We start from the raw sequence: 21839 nt of genomic DNA, 5'->3' as shown, positions 1-21839 counted from the left end.
CAGAAATCTGAACCTTCATGTGAAGCCTGTTGAAGTTTAAACATTGGCAGCCAATTAAAAATTTAAAAACACTGGGCAAGCCAAAGCAAATACATCTGCTAAGGCTGGATTTGGCCTGGAGGCTGCCACCAATTTGTGATCTCTTTTTTTCTTCCTCTGGCATTTATTCCAAGCAAAACAGAAATCCATGGCTGTGGCCTCCCTGACAAGATTAAGTACCTCCTAACACACTGAATTTTCCAATAAAGAGTGAAATATTTTGTTTGCATGTGAGAAGTAAACTTGATATTTCTCTATCACTATTTTAAAAAGTTATAGGCTTAAACATAGTTAATTTTAGAATCTTTTCTACTGGGTCACATAAAGAACAAGTTACTCAACCAATTTCTGTGACTTGATTCTTAATCTATAAGATGAGGGGGTGCAACACAGATAATTTTTACATTCATGTATTTTTATTAATTACGAGAGGCCAATACAATTCTACTTTGGAAGTAATATTCAAGATTGCAATAGGATGTCCCCAGGGGAATTTATGGGTTCAATTTAACTCTAGAAGATTAGAATTGTCCTTTAAATATCCCCAGTGTGGGAGACAATCAGAAAAATTTAAGGCCAGAAAAGTTTCATAATGTTACTACAGGGAGAACTTGTATATTTTGAATGTACCCTAAGATGAGCCCGAAGATAGTCACAGAAATAGTCCAGTCTACAAAGAATGGTCTAGACCAGAGGTGACTGTGGAACAAAGCTGGAGAGAAGAGATTTTTTCAGTCTCTAGTTCACAGTGCTTACCACTTTCTGTATCTCTAATATGAACTGAACAATTTTCTTACCCTAGCTTATTAAATATATAACACATAGCTAGGGCTCCAACACAGGGAAGCAAGCCTATTTATTCTCAGTTCTGTTGCTGACTTTATGCCATCATTGCCTAGTAACAAGTAGTAAAATTAAACACACACACACACACACACACACACACGAGGCTGGGTGTGGTGGCTCACCCCTGTAATCCCAGCACTTTGGGAGGCCGAGGTGGGAGGATCACCTGAGGTCAGGAGTTTGAGAACAGCCTGGCCAACATGGTGAAACCCTGTCTCTACTAAAAAAATAGAAAAAAATTAGCCGGGCTTGGTGGCACACACCTGTAATCCCAGCTACTCGGGAGGCTGAGGCATGAGAATTGCTTGAACCAGGGAGGCAGAGGTTGCTGTGAGCTGAGATCGCACCACTGCACTCTAGCCTGGGCGACAGAGTGAGACTCCATCTCAAAAAAAAAAAAAAAAAAAAGTATATATATATATATACACACACACACACACACACATATACACACACACACACACACACACACAGACACACACATATATACTTATATACACACTCTTACTCTTCAATTTAGGATAGCAAAGAAACCTTGGACCATAACTTGATGCTCATAATAACAAAAAAAGGTCTTTTTGCTTTTCAAATATTAGAGCAATTTGGGCATAAAAAAAATCTGAGTTCTCAAAGTTTGTTGAAAAGATTCCCAGAGTTTTCCTTTTATTATCTTAAACTGGGTCAAGAAGGGTCTTCTCTCATTCCAGTTAAAGATACGTAAGACAGTTTAATATTTCTGTTGCCAGGCAGGTAAGGGCATAAACCCTCACCTCCTTTGAACAGGAATGTAAACTGTTCACGGTGGATGCCTGAGTCTGGGCTCACAGCTTCATTTTAAGCAGAGTTGCCTTAGCATTCTGTCTCGTGCTCCTTAAAATGTAGTTCAAATGCTGGACTTGCTAAGGACAGCCTTTCTTACTCAAGACAATGCTTTCATCAAAAAGGATTTTAGCTTTATGCATATATGAAATAAGGAGTGCCTCCCTCAAAATAAAGAGTGAAAATACAAAGTACTTGCTAGGAAAATAGTCCCCCAAAAGAGCCATACTAGTTATTGTCTAAAACTTTCAGTTCTATTTAAATCACTGAGTGGTGTATGGACAGCCAGCAACCCTAAAAGCAGAAGCTTCAATATGAATGGGGGAAGAGTGTATGTTTTTCTGTTCTGACCCAGATAAGACCAGAGATCTATTCCAGGTACAAAGGGCTCTAAGCCCTCACTCAGTGTTCTTCTTGGAGTTTCCCCAAAAGGCCGTTTAACCTTCAAAGAGTTTAAATCTAATACTGCATCTGAGAGAGACAGGATATGAAATAAGAGGCTAGAGATAATTGGTGGAGATGGTTTACAAGCACTTCCAGGGTGTGATCTTTCCTAGGTGGCTTTATTGCTCTGAAATGGTATAAATTCCTAGAATTTAGTTATGTGTACTGAATTCTACTCTAAATTGAACATGAATAACTTTTGGATCATTGGACACTTTGTAATAGTATATCTGACCATATCTTTCACTCCTACTTACAATGAAGGATAACGAAGTTACCTAGAAACATATAAAATACCATCAATCCATAGCTTTCTTAAACGTCCACAGACCCGGGGCTAAGCCTGCCATCAAAATTAATCTAGTATGTATTTTTTTTTTTTTTAAGGCTAGTCAAGTGATGTAGTGGGAATAGAGAAGGAACAAAGAATTCTGTAACTGGTTGTGATCAATTAATTGTAAGCACAACTGCATTTGGACCAGCCATAGTATGTATTTTAAGTGATATTTACAGACATTAATACTCCTTTAAACTGGCTAAGTATACATACTCCATTTTCAAAAGCTTAAATAGAGGCACAGATTTATCAGATATAGTAATCATGTAAAATAAACATGTATACTGAGACAAAATAGATATTGAAGAATTACTCCTGGGCTGGGACAGCCCAGGGCTTGAAAAAAAAAAAAAAAAGAATTACTTCTGGATTGATTTTAGTATAAAAAGAGTAATATCTGCTTTAGGTATTTAAACAAATACCTCCAAAATGTAGCACATGATCCATAACAGTGAAATACTCAAACAGTTAATAAGAAGAGAGTTTCTGAGTATTTCAGGGAAAATTTTTATTTACAGTCTGTCAGGAAAAGGATAAAACCCTAAACATCTGAAAATGCAGATATCCTAAGTAAAACAATCCTACTGAAGAGAACTTTATTTAACTAGTGTGTCACTTTGGTTTTTGTAATTCAATACACATTACATCAAATTTAGAGAAACCAAAAGAAAAGGATAAAGGACTTAAGAAGTGGAAAATAATGGATCATTTCTTTAAAGAAGAACACATTGTGGATTACATATCAATCTTCTGTCATCTTAAAAGTTTTGGAAGATGGTAAGAGGCTCCTGAGAATGGGGAAAATTTATAAATATTTCAACCTTAAAGAATCAGATTGCTCCACTGAACAATCTTAACACCATTAAAACAGAGAACAATAGATACTGGATGCAATATGATGCCACAGGAAGTACCAAGCGCTGTTTATGAAGTGTTTTTGCCAAAAAAAAACCCAAACAAAAAAAAAGGATTCTGAATCTAATCAACGCCATGGACCTAATTAGCAGTTTATAGAAAATTGGAAGACATCTGAACAAGTTAATGACATCATGAGGATAAGATATAACCAGAAAAACCCAGAATTTAGGAAATTCAACAAAACAAATGCCTCAGTTTCTTCAACAAAAAAATAACATTTCAAAAACAGGTCAAGGAAAATTGTTACAAATTTAAAAAGTCTTAGAAGACATCCTAACTAATTTAAATCAACTATAATGAAAAGAATTAGAAACAACTGAATACCAACCAGATATCAGAAATTAGTGTTATTTTGTTAGGAATTATAACAGTATTGTGGTCATGTTTAATGAGTCATCATCCGTTAAAGGCAGGCTGAAAGGTTATGGATGAAATGATAGGATGCCTGGGATGTACTTTAAAATACTTCCCCTAAAAGTGGACTGCTTAGATGAAAAAATTGGCAAAATGTTAATAATTGCCGAAGCTGGCAGAAAGATACATGTGGGCTCGTTTATACTAGAAAATATTAGAGTCCTAAAAGTTAAATATGATATTATGAAAATAGAAGTTCAACAATATATAATAAAGGAAACACACATATTAGCATCCAACTTACCAAGAAAAATGTCTATTGGTTTGAATCTATTTACTTTACTGATTTACTTTAAACAGATTAGAACAGAATAAATCTATAGACATGGTCTAAGGATTAGTGAATGGCAGGTACTGGTGCTTGAAGCATTATATTATATTGAGGAAATATATTCTCCATCGTGTCTAAACATCTTTGATAATAAAAAAATTCTTACAAATGAGTAAATTTTAAAAAGTTTTTTTAAAAAAATCAGTTCTTACTACTTTGCCTGTGTTGCACACAGTACTTTACTAAAACTATTCTTGATTATTAATCATATTTCCCTACACCAATAGATGTGGACAAGTATCAGGATATTTTTTTACTTAAAGATATAGTCTGTGAGCATAATTTCTATTTTCTAACGCCTCCAATTTTGTATAAAGAATTGGGAAGCTGATTTTGTATAAAGAATTGGGAAGCTGATTTTTCAGAGCTGAAATAACTCAAAATAAGTTTGGCAGGATCCGAGAAGAAACTTGCCTCAGCTCTGTCATCTGCTGCACAGAGCAACATATCTGACTTCACATGGTATTTTTGGAAGCCAAGACAACTTCTTTAGGATGGCTGCCACATAAAATACATAAAATAACTCTACCCCAGATAGAATCAGACATGCCAACATCCACACAGCTACCACTAGAACTGTTTAAGTATTAAGGGAATTTTTAAGAAGTAAGGGAATTTTTTCTAAATCCCAGATGGGGTTTTTTGTTTGCCAAGTTCCTTCTTATTTCTTGTAATCTTTCCTTATTGCATGTCTGTGTTGGGCTAACAATATATTAATACAGAATGTTTATGCTTTGATTTTTATATATTTAGTTGTTAACTATCGTTGTTTATCTGTTCTGACATAAGCTTATGCAAAGTAGAACCGGTTCTTATTACTTATATTCCCTTTTTCAATTATAAAAGTTTAAAGTACTATAATATATCTACACACATGCATAAAGATAATATTATATTGGGGTATTTGATTATTGGAATTAGTTAATTGGTTATGATTGACCTTGAATGCTGATTTTTTTTTTTTTTTTGAGACAGAGTCTCTTTCCATGTCCCGATCTCGGCTCATTGCAACCTCCACCTCCCGGGTTCAAGCGATTCTCCTGCCTCAGACTCCCGAGCAGCTGAAATCACAGGCACCCATCACCATGCCCTGCTAATTTTTGTATTTTTAGTAGAGATGGGGTTTCACTATGTTGGCCAGGTTGGTCATGAACTCCTGACCTCAAGTGATCCGCCCGCCTCAGCCTCCCAAAGTGCTGGGATTACAGGCGTGAGCCACTGCGCCCAGCTATGATTTAATACAAGTGTTTTGAAAGCAGAAAATATTAGAGTCCTAAAAGTTAAATATGATATAATGAAAATAGTTAGAAGTTCAACAATATATAATAAAGGAAACACACATATTAGCATCCAACTTACCAAGAAAAATGTCTATTGGTTTGAATCTATTTACTTTACTGATTTGCTTTAAACAGATTAGAACAGAATAAATCTATAGACATGGTCTAAGGATTAGTGAATGGCAGGTACTGGTGCTTGAAGCATTATATTATATTGAGGAAATATACACACCTCTAACTGGGAAACTTAACTGCTGTAAAGTTGATGCACTTATACAGTAACCAATTTGGGGCTCATAGGCGATGGTATCTAAACATTCATTCCAATCTTGCACATTAGTAACAGGACAATCCTGTAGATGGGTGACAAGGTCTCCCACAAAAAGGCCTCTGGGTCCAATGGCAGGAGAGTCCTTGGGAAGAGGGTAAAACCAAATCAGATAATGCATGAAGACAAGCTATAATTAATCTGAGCAAATAATAAAGACACTGAGTTAATTAAGTGAATAGTTTGAATGCAGAAAATAATCCAGCTTTGAATTCAAGACATAGTCCTAGAAAATTAAAATAAAACCCAACACTTATAGTTGCTTTTCCCAAATTCTCCAAGATTTTGAATTTTTCACAATTGAAAAAAAGCCGACTTGCTGACTGTTAAGACTAAAATGATAAAATTTTTTCCCAAACTGCCAATTAAAAATTTTTTGGTGAAAGTATCATCAGACTGTCTTGCCTTTCCTATATCCTTAACACATAAAACAATAAGACACATCCTTTCATATCCCCAATATGCAGGCAATACCATCAGTACAATGTATATGTAAGCCAATTGCTCACAAAGGTAATTTTCCTCTTTCTAATGTCTGAATACAAGATTTGATGCCATCATAGCAGTTATTGTCTAAGGGAGTGAAATACAGAGTTGAAGACATTAACTTAAACTCCTATGAAATGTTACGGCTGGACAGCCTAGGTTTCATCTTTCTTACTACTTAGGAGGCGTAAAGACATTTGACTCAAAAGCAGAGATATAAAAATAAACAGAAAAGGTAAATGATGCATTTTACCAATAAACTACAGGTAGAAAATCTTGATACTATCTTCCTAAGTACAGCATTAGGACAAAAACAATTTTCATGAAACTTTAAAAAAACCAATGTGTTTCCCAACATTATTTGTTAGCTTTGAAAGGACTACAGTAATTTCTTCAGAAGAAACTAAGCATTTTGTATATGAAGAGATCTTGAATAAAAGTTTCTGAATAGATGCTAGGTATTACATCACAACATCTGATGAAAGAATGCCCTGAGTAATCCATTATTTACCTCAGCAACTTCAGTGATGAGCACCCCAACTCCAGTGTAGTAAAATGGCAAGAGAATTACTGGGAGGAGAACAAGAGCTAAAATACCCAAGAGTGCAAGGACAAAATTATGCCAGATACCTGGAAAGAGAGGAAAAAAAGCAATAAGCTCAACCGGGGGCAGGAATGATATAAGTAGCTGGACCTCACAACACTTGGGCATTCTGATAAATTAATAAAGTGATCAGAAGAAGCAATGAGGCAAAAATATCTACTTATTAGTAGAGCAGACAGATGTTCAATTATTAGTTACTTTCATTTTAGATATTGAAATCTAAAATGGGCATGTTAATACCACACTAGGAAGAACACATGCTAACATGATTTGATACTGATAGAACTAATATCTTCCACTAATTATACTCTCTTTTCAGAAAATGTATATATCCTAATTTAAACATATTTGTGATCTTTGAAAGAAACCTCATATACATTCAAATAAAAAAATTCTTGCTAAACAGGGGTACAGAAACTCAAATGGTACTTGGGAAAAGGAGGTTGTTTTAAGAATTAAACTATTATGCAGAACAATATTGGTGGAACAAACCGAGCATATATTTTACATCACGTCACAGACTATAAAGCAACAAACCATAAGAAAACTGTCGGCCAGGCACGGTGGCTCACGCCTGTAATCCCAGCACTTTGGGAGGCCAAGGCGGGCGGATCACGAGGTCAGGAGATCAACACCAGCTTGGCCAACATGGTGAAACCCCGTCTCTACTAAAAATACAAAAAAATTAGCCAGGCATGGTGGCGCGCGTCTGTAGTCCCAGTTGCTTGTGAGGCTGAGGCTGGAGAATGGCTTGAACCCGGGAAGCGGAGACTACAGTGAGCTGAGATCATGCCACTGCGCTCCAGCCTGGGTGACATAGCACAGAGCAGGACTCCGTCTCAAAAAAAAAAAAAAAAAAAAAGAGAAAACCGTCTTTATTATTTTTTTTTAAACCCTAAAATTTAGGTACTCAAATTCCTTAATCTTTTCCATTATATATTCAACCTTCGCAGCTGTGCAAAGGAAGACTTTCTCGCCCCTAACATTTTGTAAGTAATCACTCTTTTTGTGGGGAAGGATGGTTTAAATAGTTTTATTTTTACATTTAAATCTCTTACCATTTGGAATTTATTTCTGTGTATGTGTGTGATTTTTACATTTAAATCTTTTACCATTTGGAATTTATTTTTGTGTATGGTGTGACTGATACATATAACTAATTTTATTCAAATGTTTAGGTAATAATTACTGAGCAGTGCATTCTTTCCCTACTAAATTAAATGCAACTTTTAATTTACAATACATTTTCATCTATTCTTTGGCTTGCTTCTGGAATTTCCATTCTTTTCCACTATTCCAGTGACAATAAAGCTGTTGCTGGTAGTAATATTTCAGTATTTAGTAAATAAATACTTCCAATTTGTTTATTTTGGTCATTCTCCCCTTATCCTTTCTGATAAATTTGAGAATCATTTTGACAACCACCAAATATTATTCAAATTAGGATTTTTTTTTCTTTCTTTTTTTTTTTTTTTGAGACAGAGTCACGCTCTGTTGCCCAGTGGCGAGATCTCAGCTAACTGCAACCTCTGCCTCCTGGGTTCAAGTGATTCACCTGCCTCAGCCTCCCGAGTAGCTGGGATTACAGGCGCCCACCACCACGCCCGGCTAATTTTTTTGTAGTTTTAGTAGAGACAGGGTTTCACCATGTTGGCCAGACTGGTTTTGAACTCCTGACCTCAAGTGATCCGCCCACCTCGGCCTCCCAAAGTGCTAGGATTACAGGTGTGAGCCACTACGCCTGGCCCACATTAGGATTTCTAATGTCACTACAATGACTGCAATAACTAGGGGTAAATCCATAATTTTACATTTCTGACATAGGAACATGACATCTGTTTACTGAAATCTTCTACATCTCTCAGTACAGATTTGTAGTTTCTCTATATAGGCCCTGTATACTTCTTTTAAAATGTTAGTTTTTTATTTTTTATATGTCACATTACTTTCTGAATGAGATCTTTTCTTCCTATTACACGATCTGTTTCTTTCAGATACACAGGAATACTACATTTATTTTTGTATATTTACTTTGTAATTAATCACCAAACTGAACTTTCCATTTAGGATGTCTTAGTCTTTATTCTCTTGGATTTTCCATTATTTGCTAATAATAATCATTTATCTCCTCCAACATTCATACCTCATCTTTTCCTTCCTGTTTGGTCTTATAGCAATGACTGTAACTTCTAGAACACTTTTAAATAGTTGTGATGGAATGCCTTCTTTTGCTTTCTTCATGATTTTAATAAAACAACAGCCAAGAAACAGTAGGACTTAGATGGAATTGAGGATCAATTTTATTCTGGTTTATATACTAAGCAATGAGACTGGGGCAACAGTAGAAAAATCAGAATATGGGAGACTCAGGGTTTACAAATATCATGGGGCCGGGCATGGTGGCTCATGCCTGTAATCCCAGCATTTTGGGAGGCTGAGGTGGGCAGATCACTTGAGACCAGGAGTTTGAGACCAGCCTGGGTGACAGAAAGATACTCTGTCTCAAAGAAACAAAAAAACAAAACAAACAAACAAACAAAAATCATGGGTCAAGGGAGAAGAAAATCTATAGTTGTCATCAAGGCAGCAAGGTACCCATAGACTTGAAGCTGGTGATTATTATTAAGCGGGGGCTAAGGGCTACCCCAATCAAGCCCTACTTACGCTTAGTGTGGTTTGCAAATAATAATAAAAAAAACCACAACTACCTTAATTCTCTAAACACACAGAAATGATTTACAGGTCACCAGATGACTGAATAGGTAAAATAACAACTCAATATTCCTTGAATAACTCACAGTAGTTATAGCTGAAAGAACGTAAACTATCAATTTGGCAAGGCTTACACTGTGTTCTAAGTTTAAATTCCAGCTTACTATAATCACAACATCACTTTTATCACCAATATTTTTTACTTTGCCCTCAAATAAACTTACAACTGGCTTATACAAATAAGAACAGGGTTTTCAATATTTAAGAAGGATTTAAAAACATTTAAATATAGAAACAGAATGGTCAAATTTTACTTCCACTATTTATAAAGGAATTTTTAGCAACAAAGCATAGAGAATTTTTTTAAAGCAATCTACTCTTCACTTGGAACCAGATAGCAGGTATTGTTTAATCCCTCTTCTAAAAATTCTATACACCATAATTCAAAATTTAAACATCTTCATTTACAGTGTGCTCAGGAAGTATCTCATCTCATCTCTCTTTTTTCCCCACCAAATTTCAGACAGATGTTTAGTGGCTTTTTCTTTTCAAAATCAGTATATATTTCATTTTTTTTTTTAAAGAAATAGCCCCGTGTGGTAGCTCTAGCTCATGCCTGTAATCCCAGCACTTTGGGAGGCCGAGGTGGTTGCATCTCTTGAACCCAGGAGTTTGAGACCAGCCTGGGCAACATGGCAAGACCCGCCTCTCTACAAAAAATACAAAAATTAGCTGGGTGTGGTGGTGCACACCTGTGGTGCCAGCGACTTGGGAGACTGAGAAGTGGGATGATCACTTGAACCCAGGAGGTCGAGGCTGCAGTGAGCGGTGATTGTACCACTGCCCTTCAGCCTCGGTGACAGGGTGATATCCTGTCTCAGAAAAAAAAAAAAAAAAAGAAAGAAAAAAAGAAAAAAACCTATTACATATACAACTTATTTTGCTTTTGAAACAGAGTTCTCACTCTGTCATCCAGCTGGAGTGCAGGGGTGCAATCTCCGCTCACTGCAACCTCTGCCCCCCAGGCTCAAGCCGTCCTCCCACCTCAGCCTCCTGAGTAGCTGGGACCACAGGCATGCACCACCATGCTCAGCTAATTTTTTGTATTTTTAGTAGAGACGGAATCTTGCCATGTTGCCCAGGCTGGTCTCAAACCTCTGAGCTCAAGTAACCTGCCCACCTCAGCCTCCCAAAGTGTTGGGATTAAAGGCGTGAGTCACCACACCTGGCCTATATATGCAACTCTTTAAAAGTAGCATTATAAAACTAGATTTATTGGGAGGCTGAGGCGGGTGGATCACCTGTGGTCAGGAGTTCGAGACCAGCCTGGCCAACGTGGTGAAACCCCGTCTCTAAAAAAACATAAAAAATTAGCTGGGTGTGGTGGCAGGTGCCTGCAATCCCAGCTACTTCGGAGGCTGAGGCAGGAGAACCACTTGAACTCAGGAGGCGGAGGTTGCAGTGAGCCAAGATCGTGCCATTGCACTCCAGCCTGGGCAACAAGAGCAAAACTCCGTCTCAAACAAACAAACAAACAAAAAACAAAACGAAACAAAAAACTAGATTTAAATGACACCCTGGACTTTTTACATGGAAGTGGGAAGACATTTTAGAAGCAATGAAATTATATTCCTAAATTTAAAACCAATAAAGTAGGCAGAGGGTACACATGTATTTCTCTCTCCCTCTAAATACATAATTTATGTACATCCCTAAACTTTGAGGAACACACAGGTTTCCCACGTTGTCTTCCACTTTGATGGCTACACCACGGTGAGCTCACAGCTCAGCAAACATTTAGCAGGGATACTAAACTCTTCTTCTTAGAGACAATTCCAGATCTTTGAATTTGTCCTGTCTTGAATTCAGGGCAAGATAAGCATCTCCTCCCCACCCCTAACCTTGCCCCCTTGCCTGGGAAAGACGGCAGGGCAAAGCTGTTCAGCTGTCTACTAGGCTGACAACTCACAACTGGGAATGAGAAGTTAATGGGCTAGGTGATGTTTGGGATAGCGGGACTAGTTAGTTCTATACCATTTAATAAGCTCTGAAAGAGGTGCGTGGACCCAATTATTGGTGGGGATATATATAACCTTCTTTAGTCTTAGTTTTGGACATTAGGTGTCAATTTTAAGGAAAAAGAAGTCTCAGTACATTTTAACCCTAATATGAAATTAATTTAAAAATGTTCAATTGGCTTTTAAAAAATTACTAAAAAATACACACTGACTATAAAAATTCCAAACAATATAGAAGTAATAAAAAGTCATCTTTCCCAAATACCATTTCTCAACCACCAGCCCCATGACTCACAGTAAACATACTGTTATCATTTTCCATTACTCCAGATTTTCTCTGCCCACATCAGCATGTATATGAGTATACATGTGTAATAATTTTAATAATTTACTCAAGAGTACAAAGCAGCAAGTTTTCTAATAACTTTTTCAAGACAGTTTTATAGTTTTTAATTTTTTTTTAAATTTAATTTTTTTTTTTTTTTTTTTTTTTGAGACAGTCTCACTGTCGCCCAGGCTGGAGTGCAATGGCGTGATCTCGGCTCACTGAAACCTCCGCCTCCTGGGCTCAAGCAACACTCCTGACTCAGTGTCCTAAGTAGCTGGGACTACAGGCGCGTGCCAGCATGCTCGGCTAGTTTTTTAGTGTGTGTGTTTTTTTTTCTAGAGACAGGGGTTTCACCATTTTGCTCAGGCTGGTCTTGAACTCCTGAGCTCAAGCCATCCTCCCACCTCCGCCTCCCAAAGTGCTGGGATTACAGGCGTGAGCCACCGCGCCCAGTCGGTTTTATATACATATATATGTTTATATATTTATATATATTTATATATGTGTATATATGTTTATATATATGTTTATATATATGTTTATATATATGTGTGTTTTTTATATATATATGTTTTTTTGTTTTTTGAGACGGAGTCTCGTTCTGTCGCCCAGGCTGGAGTGCAGTGGCGCAATCTCGGCTCACTGCAAGCTCCGCCTCCCGGGTTCAAGCCATTCTCCCGCCTCAGCCTCCAGAGTAGCTGGGACTACAGGCGCCCCCCACCACGCCCGGCTAATTTTTTTATGTTTTTAGTAGAGACGGGTGGTTTCACCGTGTTAGCCAGGATGGTCTCCATCTCCTGACCTCGTGATCCGCCCGCCTCGACCTCCCAAAATGCTGGGATTACAGGCTCACGTGAGCCACCGCACCAGGCCTATATTTTTTAAACTCTTTTTTTCCCCTTAGCATCTTATATCCTATCCTATGGCAGATATGGTTATATGAACCCAGTGGTTCTCTGAAGCCTGCTCCTACCAGCTTGCCAGAGCTAATTGTGTGCACTTCTTCCTAATTCCTCCTTCAGGAAGTGCAGGTTTGCAGCTTGAAACTGACCACGGTGCAAGTATTTACACCACAGAAACCAGCAAATGAATACCATCAGAGCTCCCTACCTTAGCTCTGCAGAGCCAGATGTTAAACATTCACTTAACACGCCACTAGATAACCCCTTCCCCCATACCTAGTCTTCCCTTTTCCTATTGCAGTTTTCCTTATGGGGCGGGGTATGGGCACTACTAGCACCAGGATGTGATGGAGACAACCCTGTACTGTGGGCTGTAATGTAGCTATGATGGAGCTGAATTTAGGTCCACGACACAGAAGCTGCATGTTGGGAATAGCAGAGCTAACAAGACAGAACCTGTGTACCCAAATTACAGAGTTATCCGATCAACACTGAACTACTTATATTTGGAATGTTTTGAAAGTTTATGCCACTTATTTTTAGTTATTAGAGCAGCCAAATACCTAGCTAACACATGTTCCAAGTAATGAATTCACATTGTAAAATGTTCCTTTTAAAATTTTTAAAGTGTTGTAAATTACTAAATTCCACAAATAGCCAGACAAAGTATGGTCTAGGACTTAGCAGGTAAATGATCTTTTCTATTATATACAGATACATCATTTAAAAATACCAATGGTATCAAATTATTATACTATATTTTGCTTTTTCGTGGTTTTTTTTTGTTTGTTTTTTTTAAAGAGACAGTCTCGCTCTATTGCCCAGGTTGGAGTGCAGTGCTGTGATCACAGCTCATGGCAGCCTTGAACTCCTGAAGTGATCCTCCCACCTCAGCATCCTAAAATTTGGGATTACAGGTGTGAGCCAACACACCCTATTTGCTTTTAAATTTATATATTTTTGACATTTTCCCATATCTGTTCATACATATCAATCTCATTATATCTGCTACAGAGTAATCCATTTTTATTAACATATCAACTTATTTATAAGGTATCCTACTATTAATCACTTAGGGTGTTTTAACCTTTTCATATAATACTGCAATACACAGCTTTGCTTATAATGTTAGGCGTCCAGTTAAGTATGCATCTGCAAGGGTACGAAAAATTACCTAGAAATGGAAATGTTGGGTCAAAAAATATGAACATTAAAGCTGACCTCCAATGAGTTTGCATTGTTGAATTAATTTATACTCTCATAATGGACATTTTTCCACTCTCTGAATGACACTGGATGCTATCATAATTTTACTCTTTGCCAGTCTTCTGGGTGAAAAATTAAAGCCCATTTTCTTAAGAGCTACTTATTTCTATCCATTGCCATTTTTTGATTGAGTTGTCTTAATAATTTACTAATTTGTATATGCTATTATTTATAATCTATATAGGGAGGAATTTGGTCCTTTGTAACAGGTATTATAATTTTATCTTTCCAGTTTGTTGTTTGATGTGGTTTGTCGTTTTGCCTGTATAGATACTTTAAATTTTTGTGTGATCAAATAGTTCCTTGTACTAAGCCTTTTCCACCTCAAGATTATAAAACATATTCACTTGTGTTTTCTTGTACTGCTTTCATAGCTTCCTTAACAAAATTAAAACAAAATTTAAAAAACCTAATCCTTTGATGCACAGTAATTTACTCTGGGGAAACTAATTTAGGATACCACTGTGAATTCCCCCCAACCCCAGCCCAGTTGCTAGTCACAGAAACAAGACATGAACAAATGAGTAAAAGCCGGGACACTCAGCAGCACTGATTCCTTGACTATTTGTGTAGTCTCTTATCTCGTCAGGCATGTAGCTAGTACCAGATCACCCCTCTGATTCTGGATTTACCCATGCTGGTTAAGCGGCAATGAGGGTGGTGGAGCACTCACATTTCTTTCATCTAAACAACCTCTTGCCCATTAATGATTTGTTTATAAGTACTGCAAACCTCTGGAATCTTTCTTATAAACTTTTACTTTTTCTATAGCAGGGTTTCTTAACAGGGACACTATTGGCATTTACTTTATTTTTTGTGAGACGGAGTCTCACTCTGTTACCCAGGCTGGAGTGCAGTGGCATTCTCTCAGCTCACTGCAACCTCCACCTCTTGGGTTCAAGCGATTCTCCTGCCTCAGCCTCCCAAGTAGCTGGAATTACAGGTGCTGTGCCAGCAACCCCAGCTAATTTTTGTATTTTTAAGTAGCCGGGGGATGGTTTCACCATGTTGGACAGGCTGGTCTTGAACTCCTGACCTTAAGTGATCCACCCACCTCAGCCTCTCACAGTGCTGGGATTACAGGCAGGAGCCCTGCGCCCAGCCCCCCTGCCCCTTTCTCTCTTTTTTTTTTTTTTTTTGACACAAGGTCTTACTCTGTCACCCCAGGCTGGAGGGCAGTGGCTCGATCACGGCTCACCACAGCCTCGACTTCCCCAGCTCCAGTGATCCTCCCATCTCAGCCTCCTGAGTAGCTAGGACCACAGGTGTGCGCCCCACACTCAGCTAATTTTTTTATTTTTGGTAGAGACCGGGTTTTGCCATGTTGCCCAGGCTGATGTCCAACTCCTGAGCTCAAACGATCCACCCACCTTGGCCTCCCAAAGTGTTGAGATTACAGGCATGAGCCCCTGCACCTGGCACTATTGGCATTTTGGCCAAATAATTATGTGTTTCGTGGGGCTGTCTGTGCACTGTAGGATGTTTAGTGGCATTTCTGATCTCCCTCCACCCACCAGATGCCAGTAGCACCCTCCCCTTTTTCTTTAGTTCTAGCTTCTGTATTGATATAGGCAAACTACTTTTTTCTTTCTTCAGAAGAGGTGTTTTATTTTGCTTTTTCTATTACACAGGATGTACTTCTTAAGTGTTAAAGTCAACATATACACAATATATTCTACAAGCAAGCACTACTTTAACTGAACAGGCAAAGAAATTACACTAAACAACAGCATCTGGTAGTATTTTGGGGAAAATAAAATGACTAAAATAGGTTTAAACTAGTACTATTAAATCACCTAATATCAATACTACATGACCTAATACAGCTAAAATGCAAGATGTGTTAACATCTAATAATACAACCAAGATTAAAACAAATAACACCTATATAACTTTTTTAAGCAGGAAAATACTTCACGTACGCATATAATTGTTCACTCTTTTAAAGTAAATCTTTCCCAAAGTTATCAACCTCCAGAAAAACCATACATAGACTTATTAAGCATATTCCTAAAAGTATAAACATGAACATTTTGAATTTTTTTACAATTTAAAAAAAAATTGTAAACAATAAATGAACTTCCTAAGAATGTGAAAAGTCTCATTTTAAACACAGTTTGTAAGAACTGTCTCTTGATGTGAAGTCTACGAAGTCTATGGCTAATTTTTGTATTTTTAAGTAGCCAGGGGGTGGTTTCACCATGTTGGACAGGCTGGTCTTGGAACTCCTGACCTTAAGTGATCCACCGGCCTCAGCCTCTCACAGTGCTGGGATTACAGGCAGGAGCCCCGTGCCCAGCCCCCCTGCCCCTTTTTCTTTCTTTCTTTCTTTCTTTTTTTTTTTGAGACAAGGTCTTACTCTGTCACCTAGGCTGGAGGGCAGTGGCTTGATCATGGCTCACTGCAGCCTCGACTTCCCCAGCTCTAGTGATCCTCCCATCTCAGCCTCCTGAGTAGCTAGGACCACAGGTGTGCGCCCCACACTCAGCTAATTTTTTTATTTTTGGTAGAGACCGAGTTATGCCATGTTGCCCAGGCTGATGTTCAATTCCTGAGCTCAAGCGATCCACCCACCTCGGCCTCCCAAAGTGTTGACATTACAGGCGTGAGCCCCTGCACCTGACACTATTGGCATTTTAGCCAAATAATTATGTGTTTCGTGGGGCTGTCTGTGCATTGTAGGATGTTTAGTGGCATTTCTGATCTCCCTCCACTCACCAGATGCCAGTAGCACCCTCCCCTTTTTCTTTAGTTCTAACTTCTGTACTGATATAGGCAAACTACTTTTTTCCTTCTTTAGAAGAGGTGTTTTATTTTGCTTTCTCTATTACACAGGCTGTACTTAAGTGTTAAAGTCAGCATATACACAATATATTCTACAAGTAAGCACTACTTTAACTGAACAGGCAAAGAAATTACACTAAACAACAGCATCTGGTAGTATTTTGGGGAAAATAAAATGACTAAAATAGGTTTAAACTAGTACTATTAAATCACCTAATATCAATACTACATGACCTAATACAGCTAAAATGCAAGATGTGTTAACATCCAAGAATACAACCAAGATTAAAACAAATAACACCTATATAACTTTTTTAAGCAGGAAAATACTTCACGTATGCATATAATTGTTCACTCTTTTAAAGTAAATCTTTCCCAAAGTTATCGACCTCCAGAAAAACCATACATAGACTTATTAAGCATATTCCTAAAAGCATAAACATGAACATTTTGAATTTTTAACAAGTTTTTAAAAAACATTGTAAACAATAAATGAACTTCCTATTTCTAAGAATGTGAAAAGTCCCATTTTAAACAGTTTGTAAGAACCGTCTCTTGATGTGAAGTCTACGAATTTTTCTCCTGTTGGGACCAAACTTTACAAAAATAGTTACAGAACAAGCTATGGCATCTTAGCACTATTATCTTATGTCAAGGTTTACCTTTCTAAAAACGTTTAAATTCTATTTTTACTACTCTAACAAAACACGAACCTTAAATGTGCAGGATTCATTTTTTTTAAAACTCTTAGAAACAACATACAAAGCTTTGAGAGGCATATTTATTCCCTACCGCAGTCCTGGAAGATAATTCCCAAGTCTGAGAGGGCTCTTCTCCTTTTCACGGGTTGTTTTTGGTCTTCACATGCGTTAATATGTGGGTTTTCAGGTTGGTTGACTGAGCGAACTTCCTGTTGCAAACATCGAAGGGGCACACGAAGGGCTTATCGCCGGTGTGGATGCGCAAGTGTGTGCGCAAATTGAAATCAAGGGAAAAGCGTTTCCCGCAGCCTTCGAATGTGCACTGAAAGGGCTTCTCGCCGGTGTGGACCAGCTGGTGTCGTCTCAGCTTTGAGCTCTCAAGAAAAGCTTTGCCACATTCTGTGCATACGTGGACTCTGGGCCCGTGGATGTGGAGATGTTTTCTCATGGCGGCGTAATCCCGGAACATCTTTTCGCAGCCGCTATAAGAGCAAGCGACTGTTTTGGGAGGTTCTCCTTTGGACCTTTTGGGCTTCACTTTAGTAAATTCTGCCAGCTGTTTAGGATCTGAGAGATCGACGCCTGGTAACCCCCCAGGAGGAAGTTTCTTCCCTTTCAAGTACTCGGAATAATCAGGTGGGTTTTCAGCCTGGCCTTCACCCACTGCCCCTTGGTCATTGTTATCGTTAGGGGACCACATAGTCACGGAAAACTCACCCTCCAGCGTTTTGACCTGCATTTGCTTCTGCTCCCACTTCCTCGTGCCCTCGCTGGAGCTGCTGCCTGCCGGGTTGGCCTCAGTGCTGGTGGCACTCTTGCCGCTGGGCTTTTTGCTGGGCTTTTTGCTGCGGCTCTGGGTTGATGTTGATGTTGATGCCGCCGAGGCCGACAGAGAGGCCAGGGTCATCTGGAAGTGCTCGTCTTCAATGCTATCCGGGAGGGCCAACTGGTCCTCCAAGTCGTTGCCTAGCTGGTTGTCTGAGTCGCAATAGCCCACCACTTCTTCTTGTGTCTGCAACATAAGCATTTCCTGGTCGTGGTCGCCATAGCCCGTGTTCGTGAAGAGCGGCTGCAACACCATCAGAGGCGGATGGCTGTGGCCACCGTAGATCCAATTGCCATCCACATCCTCGTACTGGACGCTTTCCATCGGAATGTCCTCCATAGGAAGGGGCTCCACATTGATGTCGTGGAGCTCCACAATATCTGACGGGATCTCCAGGTCTTGTGTGATGGAGAAATCTTCGTTGGAGGCCATGGCTGAGAGTTAGTTAGGTTAGCAGCAACGGGAAGACCGTGGGAGAAAGAACGCTGAGGGGAGTGAGGTGGGAGCTGCAGAGGAAGGGGCGAGCTGCCGAGGAAGGGGCGAGCTGCCGAGGAAGGGGCGAGCTGCCGAGGAAGGGGCGAGCTGCCGAGGAAGGCGCGAGCTGCCGAGGAAGGCGCGAGCTGCCGAGAAAGGCGCGAACTGCCGAGAAAGGCGCGAGCCTGAGGTAAGCACGAGCCGGAAGGCGCAGGTGCTTCTGGGATAGCCAGACGCATGCGCCTAGGCAACTGGCGCGTCTGTCGGCCCCAAAAGCACGTGCACGTGCCCACGTACACACGCACATGCCCACGTGTTCACGTTCGCCACCCTGCGACCCCGCCCAGCTGTTGTTTTTCCACTTTCGTAAGCAGGCTCTTTACTGATTTTTTATGTATTTCATTTTAGTTGATTTTCATGTCTTCCCCTCCTGTCCATCCCATATAACAGTATCTGCCAAAAAAGCCTACTCCTTTTATGCTTTTTTCTCTTATTTAATTGCACTAATACGACATTTAATATCAGTAATAGTTGATAGTAGAATTTGTCTTGTCCTTTAATAGGAATGCGAAGTGTTGTGCTATTATGATGTATGCAGCTATTCCTACTTTTACTAAGGATTTTTTGTTTTTTTGAGACGGAGTCTCGCTCCGTCGCCCAGGCTGGAGTGCAGTGGCGCGCGATCTCGGCTCGCTGCAACCTCCGCCTCCTGGGTTCGAGTGATTCTCCTGCTTCAGCCTCCAGAGTAGCTGGGCCGGGCACAGCAATCCCACACCTGTAATCCCAGCACTTTGGGAGGCCGAGGCAGGAGGGTCACTTGAGGTCAGGAGTTTGAGACCAGCCTAGCCCACATGGCGAAACCCCTTCTCTACTAAAAATACAAAAATTAGCTGGGCGTGGTGGCTCATGCCTGTAATCCTAGCTACTCGGGAGGCTGAGGCAGGAGAATCGCTTCAACCTGGGAGGCAGAGGTTGCAGTGAGCCTAGATCATGCCGCTGCACTACAGCCTGGGCAACACAGCGAGACTCCATCTCAAAAGAAAAAGAAAGGGCGTTCCTTATCAACTTTCTTAATTTCTCCCATTGTAATTATTTGCCTATTTAGATTTTTTTGATTGCCTCTTGGGTTAATTTCAGCTATTTTTATTTTCTTATATTTATACAGGGTTTTGAAATTTTTTTTGTGGAGATGAGCAAACAACACTTATAATTGTTTTTATTTTCTCTGTTATCAATTGTCATTCCCCAATCTGATTGCTAATTGTCTTTAGATGCTTTTTCTCATTGTTCGACCTTTGATTTTTTTTTTAAGAGCTCTTGGATTTAGCAGATCTAGTTTTGTTTTTTCTAATTTATTATTTTCTGCCTATATCCTTACTAATTACGTCATCATTTCTTAATTATTTTACAGTTCTTTTCTCACTTAAGTTTAATACTCAACTAATCTATTTCCATTTGTATTTGCATAACTGCCTAAGGCAGTGCATTTTTCTTTTAGCAAAACTTTAAACATTATCTCAGTAAAATGATTTCATCATCATAATTTTTAGATCTACTGAAATCACAGGTTTGAATTAAATTGATCCAAGGTGTGATTAAGATAAATTTCTAAATTTCAGGTAGTTTTTACTTAGTTTGCTAGTCTTCTCTTGGGAATTTACTGTGACTTTAAGTCCCATGGGCACTTGAAAAAATACTGTCTTCTGTGTTCACGGTATAGAGTTTGACATACCTGTTTTTACCTTAGCCTAACTTTTTTATACTTATCTGCCATGTATTAAAGCGTGAGTCTTTTTATTACCTGTTTCTTCTTATACTTTTCCCATTTTTGTTTTGCTTTGATGGTTTGTTACTTGATACAGTAAGATTCACAACTGTTATATTTTCATTGTGGCTTATATTCCTTATTATTGTTAAATGGCCCCCAATGTCTAATATAATGCTTTTGGTCTTATTTTCTGTTCCCATTTGCATGTTATGTTCTGCTCATCATTTTACTTTCAATATTTTTGAGTAATTATTTAGACAGATTTATTTTGTACATCACATATTTGGGACATGTTTTAAATACAAACTAATGGCATCTTTCTTTCAGTAGGTGAGCTTATTTCATTTATGTTTATTGACAAAATAAATGTGTTTTGGTCTTAAATTCATTACCATGGTTTATCTTTTGATATAGGGTCTGTTTTCTTTGGTCTGTGTTTCATGCTTTCACTGTGATAACTTGAAAAGTTTATGTGTGTTTTTAGATCTTGTAGTATTTACATTTATAATCTTAAGTGATATACTCAAGCCTCTATTTCTTGATTTATCAGGTTCAGGCAGATGTCCTCTCCACTATGAAGTTGAGGAAATTAGTATTTATATTTCCTGTTTTTGTTTTTCCCACCTTCAAGATTTTTTTGTTGTTGTTGTCGTTGTTAGTTTGAGAATTCTAACTCCACACTTGCTTAGCCTCAGTTATTCCATTAAAAGTGATGCAGGGTTGTGATGGATTTGTCGTATGTCAGTTTCACTCAGCTGGAACTGTGGTTCCATCTCCAAGGGATTCTGTTTCTCTGATTGAACTCTGACAGTGCTAGAGTTCACTACTCATCCTTTCATAACCCTTTTTTTCCATTCCTGGATACTTTTGATTTATCTCTTAGTCAATTCTTCATATTCTCCCTTGATTTGATGCAAATTTCATTCTATTTCAGCTGAGTTGACATTCTTCATAGTTTGTGATTTCATGTTGTGGACAAAACAAAGTTTTCCTCTGTTTTTAAATTTTTTAAAATTATGTTGTTTTTAGTTGGTTTTAAGGAAGCAACTGGAATGTAAATTATTTTACTCCTCTACTTTTGCAGGGGTCTTATAAACTGAAGTTATTAACCAAAAGATAAGATATTGTCATTTGTGATATATTTTCCAAAAAGCACTAACCATAGAAAATCAAAACCAAAACCACAGATGAATATTAAAACAAAATTAAGTCTG

General features: G+C 38.6%; 2 protein-coding genes across 3 annotated transcripts in view; both read right to left on the bottom strand.

Annotated features, from left to right (window-relative positions):
• MBTPS2 (membrane bound transcription factor peptidase, site 2) overlaps positions 1–21839 on the bottom strand; it is a 73285-nt gene that overhangs the window by 37519 nt on the left and 13927 nt on the right. For both annotated transcript variants that reach the window (XM_003953943.5, XM_063804219.1), the window contains exons 6-7: positions 6754–6872; positions 5661–5841 (exon numbers count right to left, since the gene is read on the bottom strand). In XM_003953943.5, coding sequence (XP_003953992.3) covers positions 5661–5841; positions 6754–6872 — 300 coding nt within the window. The remainder of the gene's footprint in view (positions 1–5660; positions 5842–6753; positions 6873–21839) is intronic.
• YY2 (YY2 transcription factor) lies at positions 12479–21837 on the bottom strand. The gene has a single exon (XM_054677030.2). It carries the CDS (start codon positions 18813–18815, stop codon positions 17697–17699), a length of 1119 nt encoding a protein of 372 aa, XP_054533005.1. The 5' UTR covers positions 18816–21837; the 3' UTR covers positions 12479–17696.

The sequence above is a fragment of the Pan troglodytes genome, chromosome X, assembly GCF_028858775.2.
Source record: "Pan troglodytes isolate AG18354 chromosome X, NHGRI_mPanTro3-v2.0_pri, whole genome shotgun sequence".
NCBI lineage: Eukaryota > Metazoa > Chordata > Mammalia > Primates > Hominidae > Pan > Pan troglodytes.
The sequence above is the reverse complement of the archived record's forward strand: the minus strand, read 5'-3'. Positions and strand labels throughout refer to the sequence as shown.

Bases quoted from the DNA above. Each gene is read 5' to 3' on its own strand.
- YY2 (XM_054677030.2), bottom strand. From the start codon at position 18,815: ATGGCCTCCAACGAAGATTTCTCCATCACACAAGACCTGGAGATCCCG.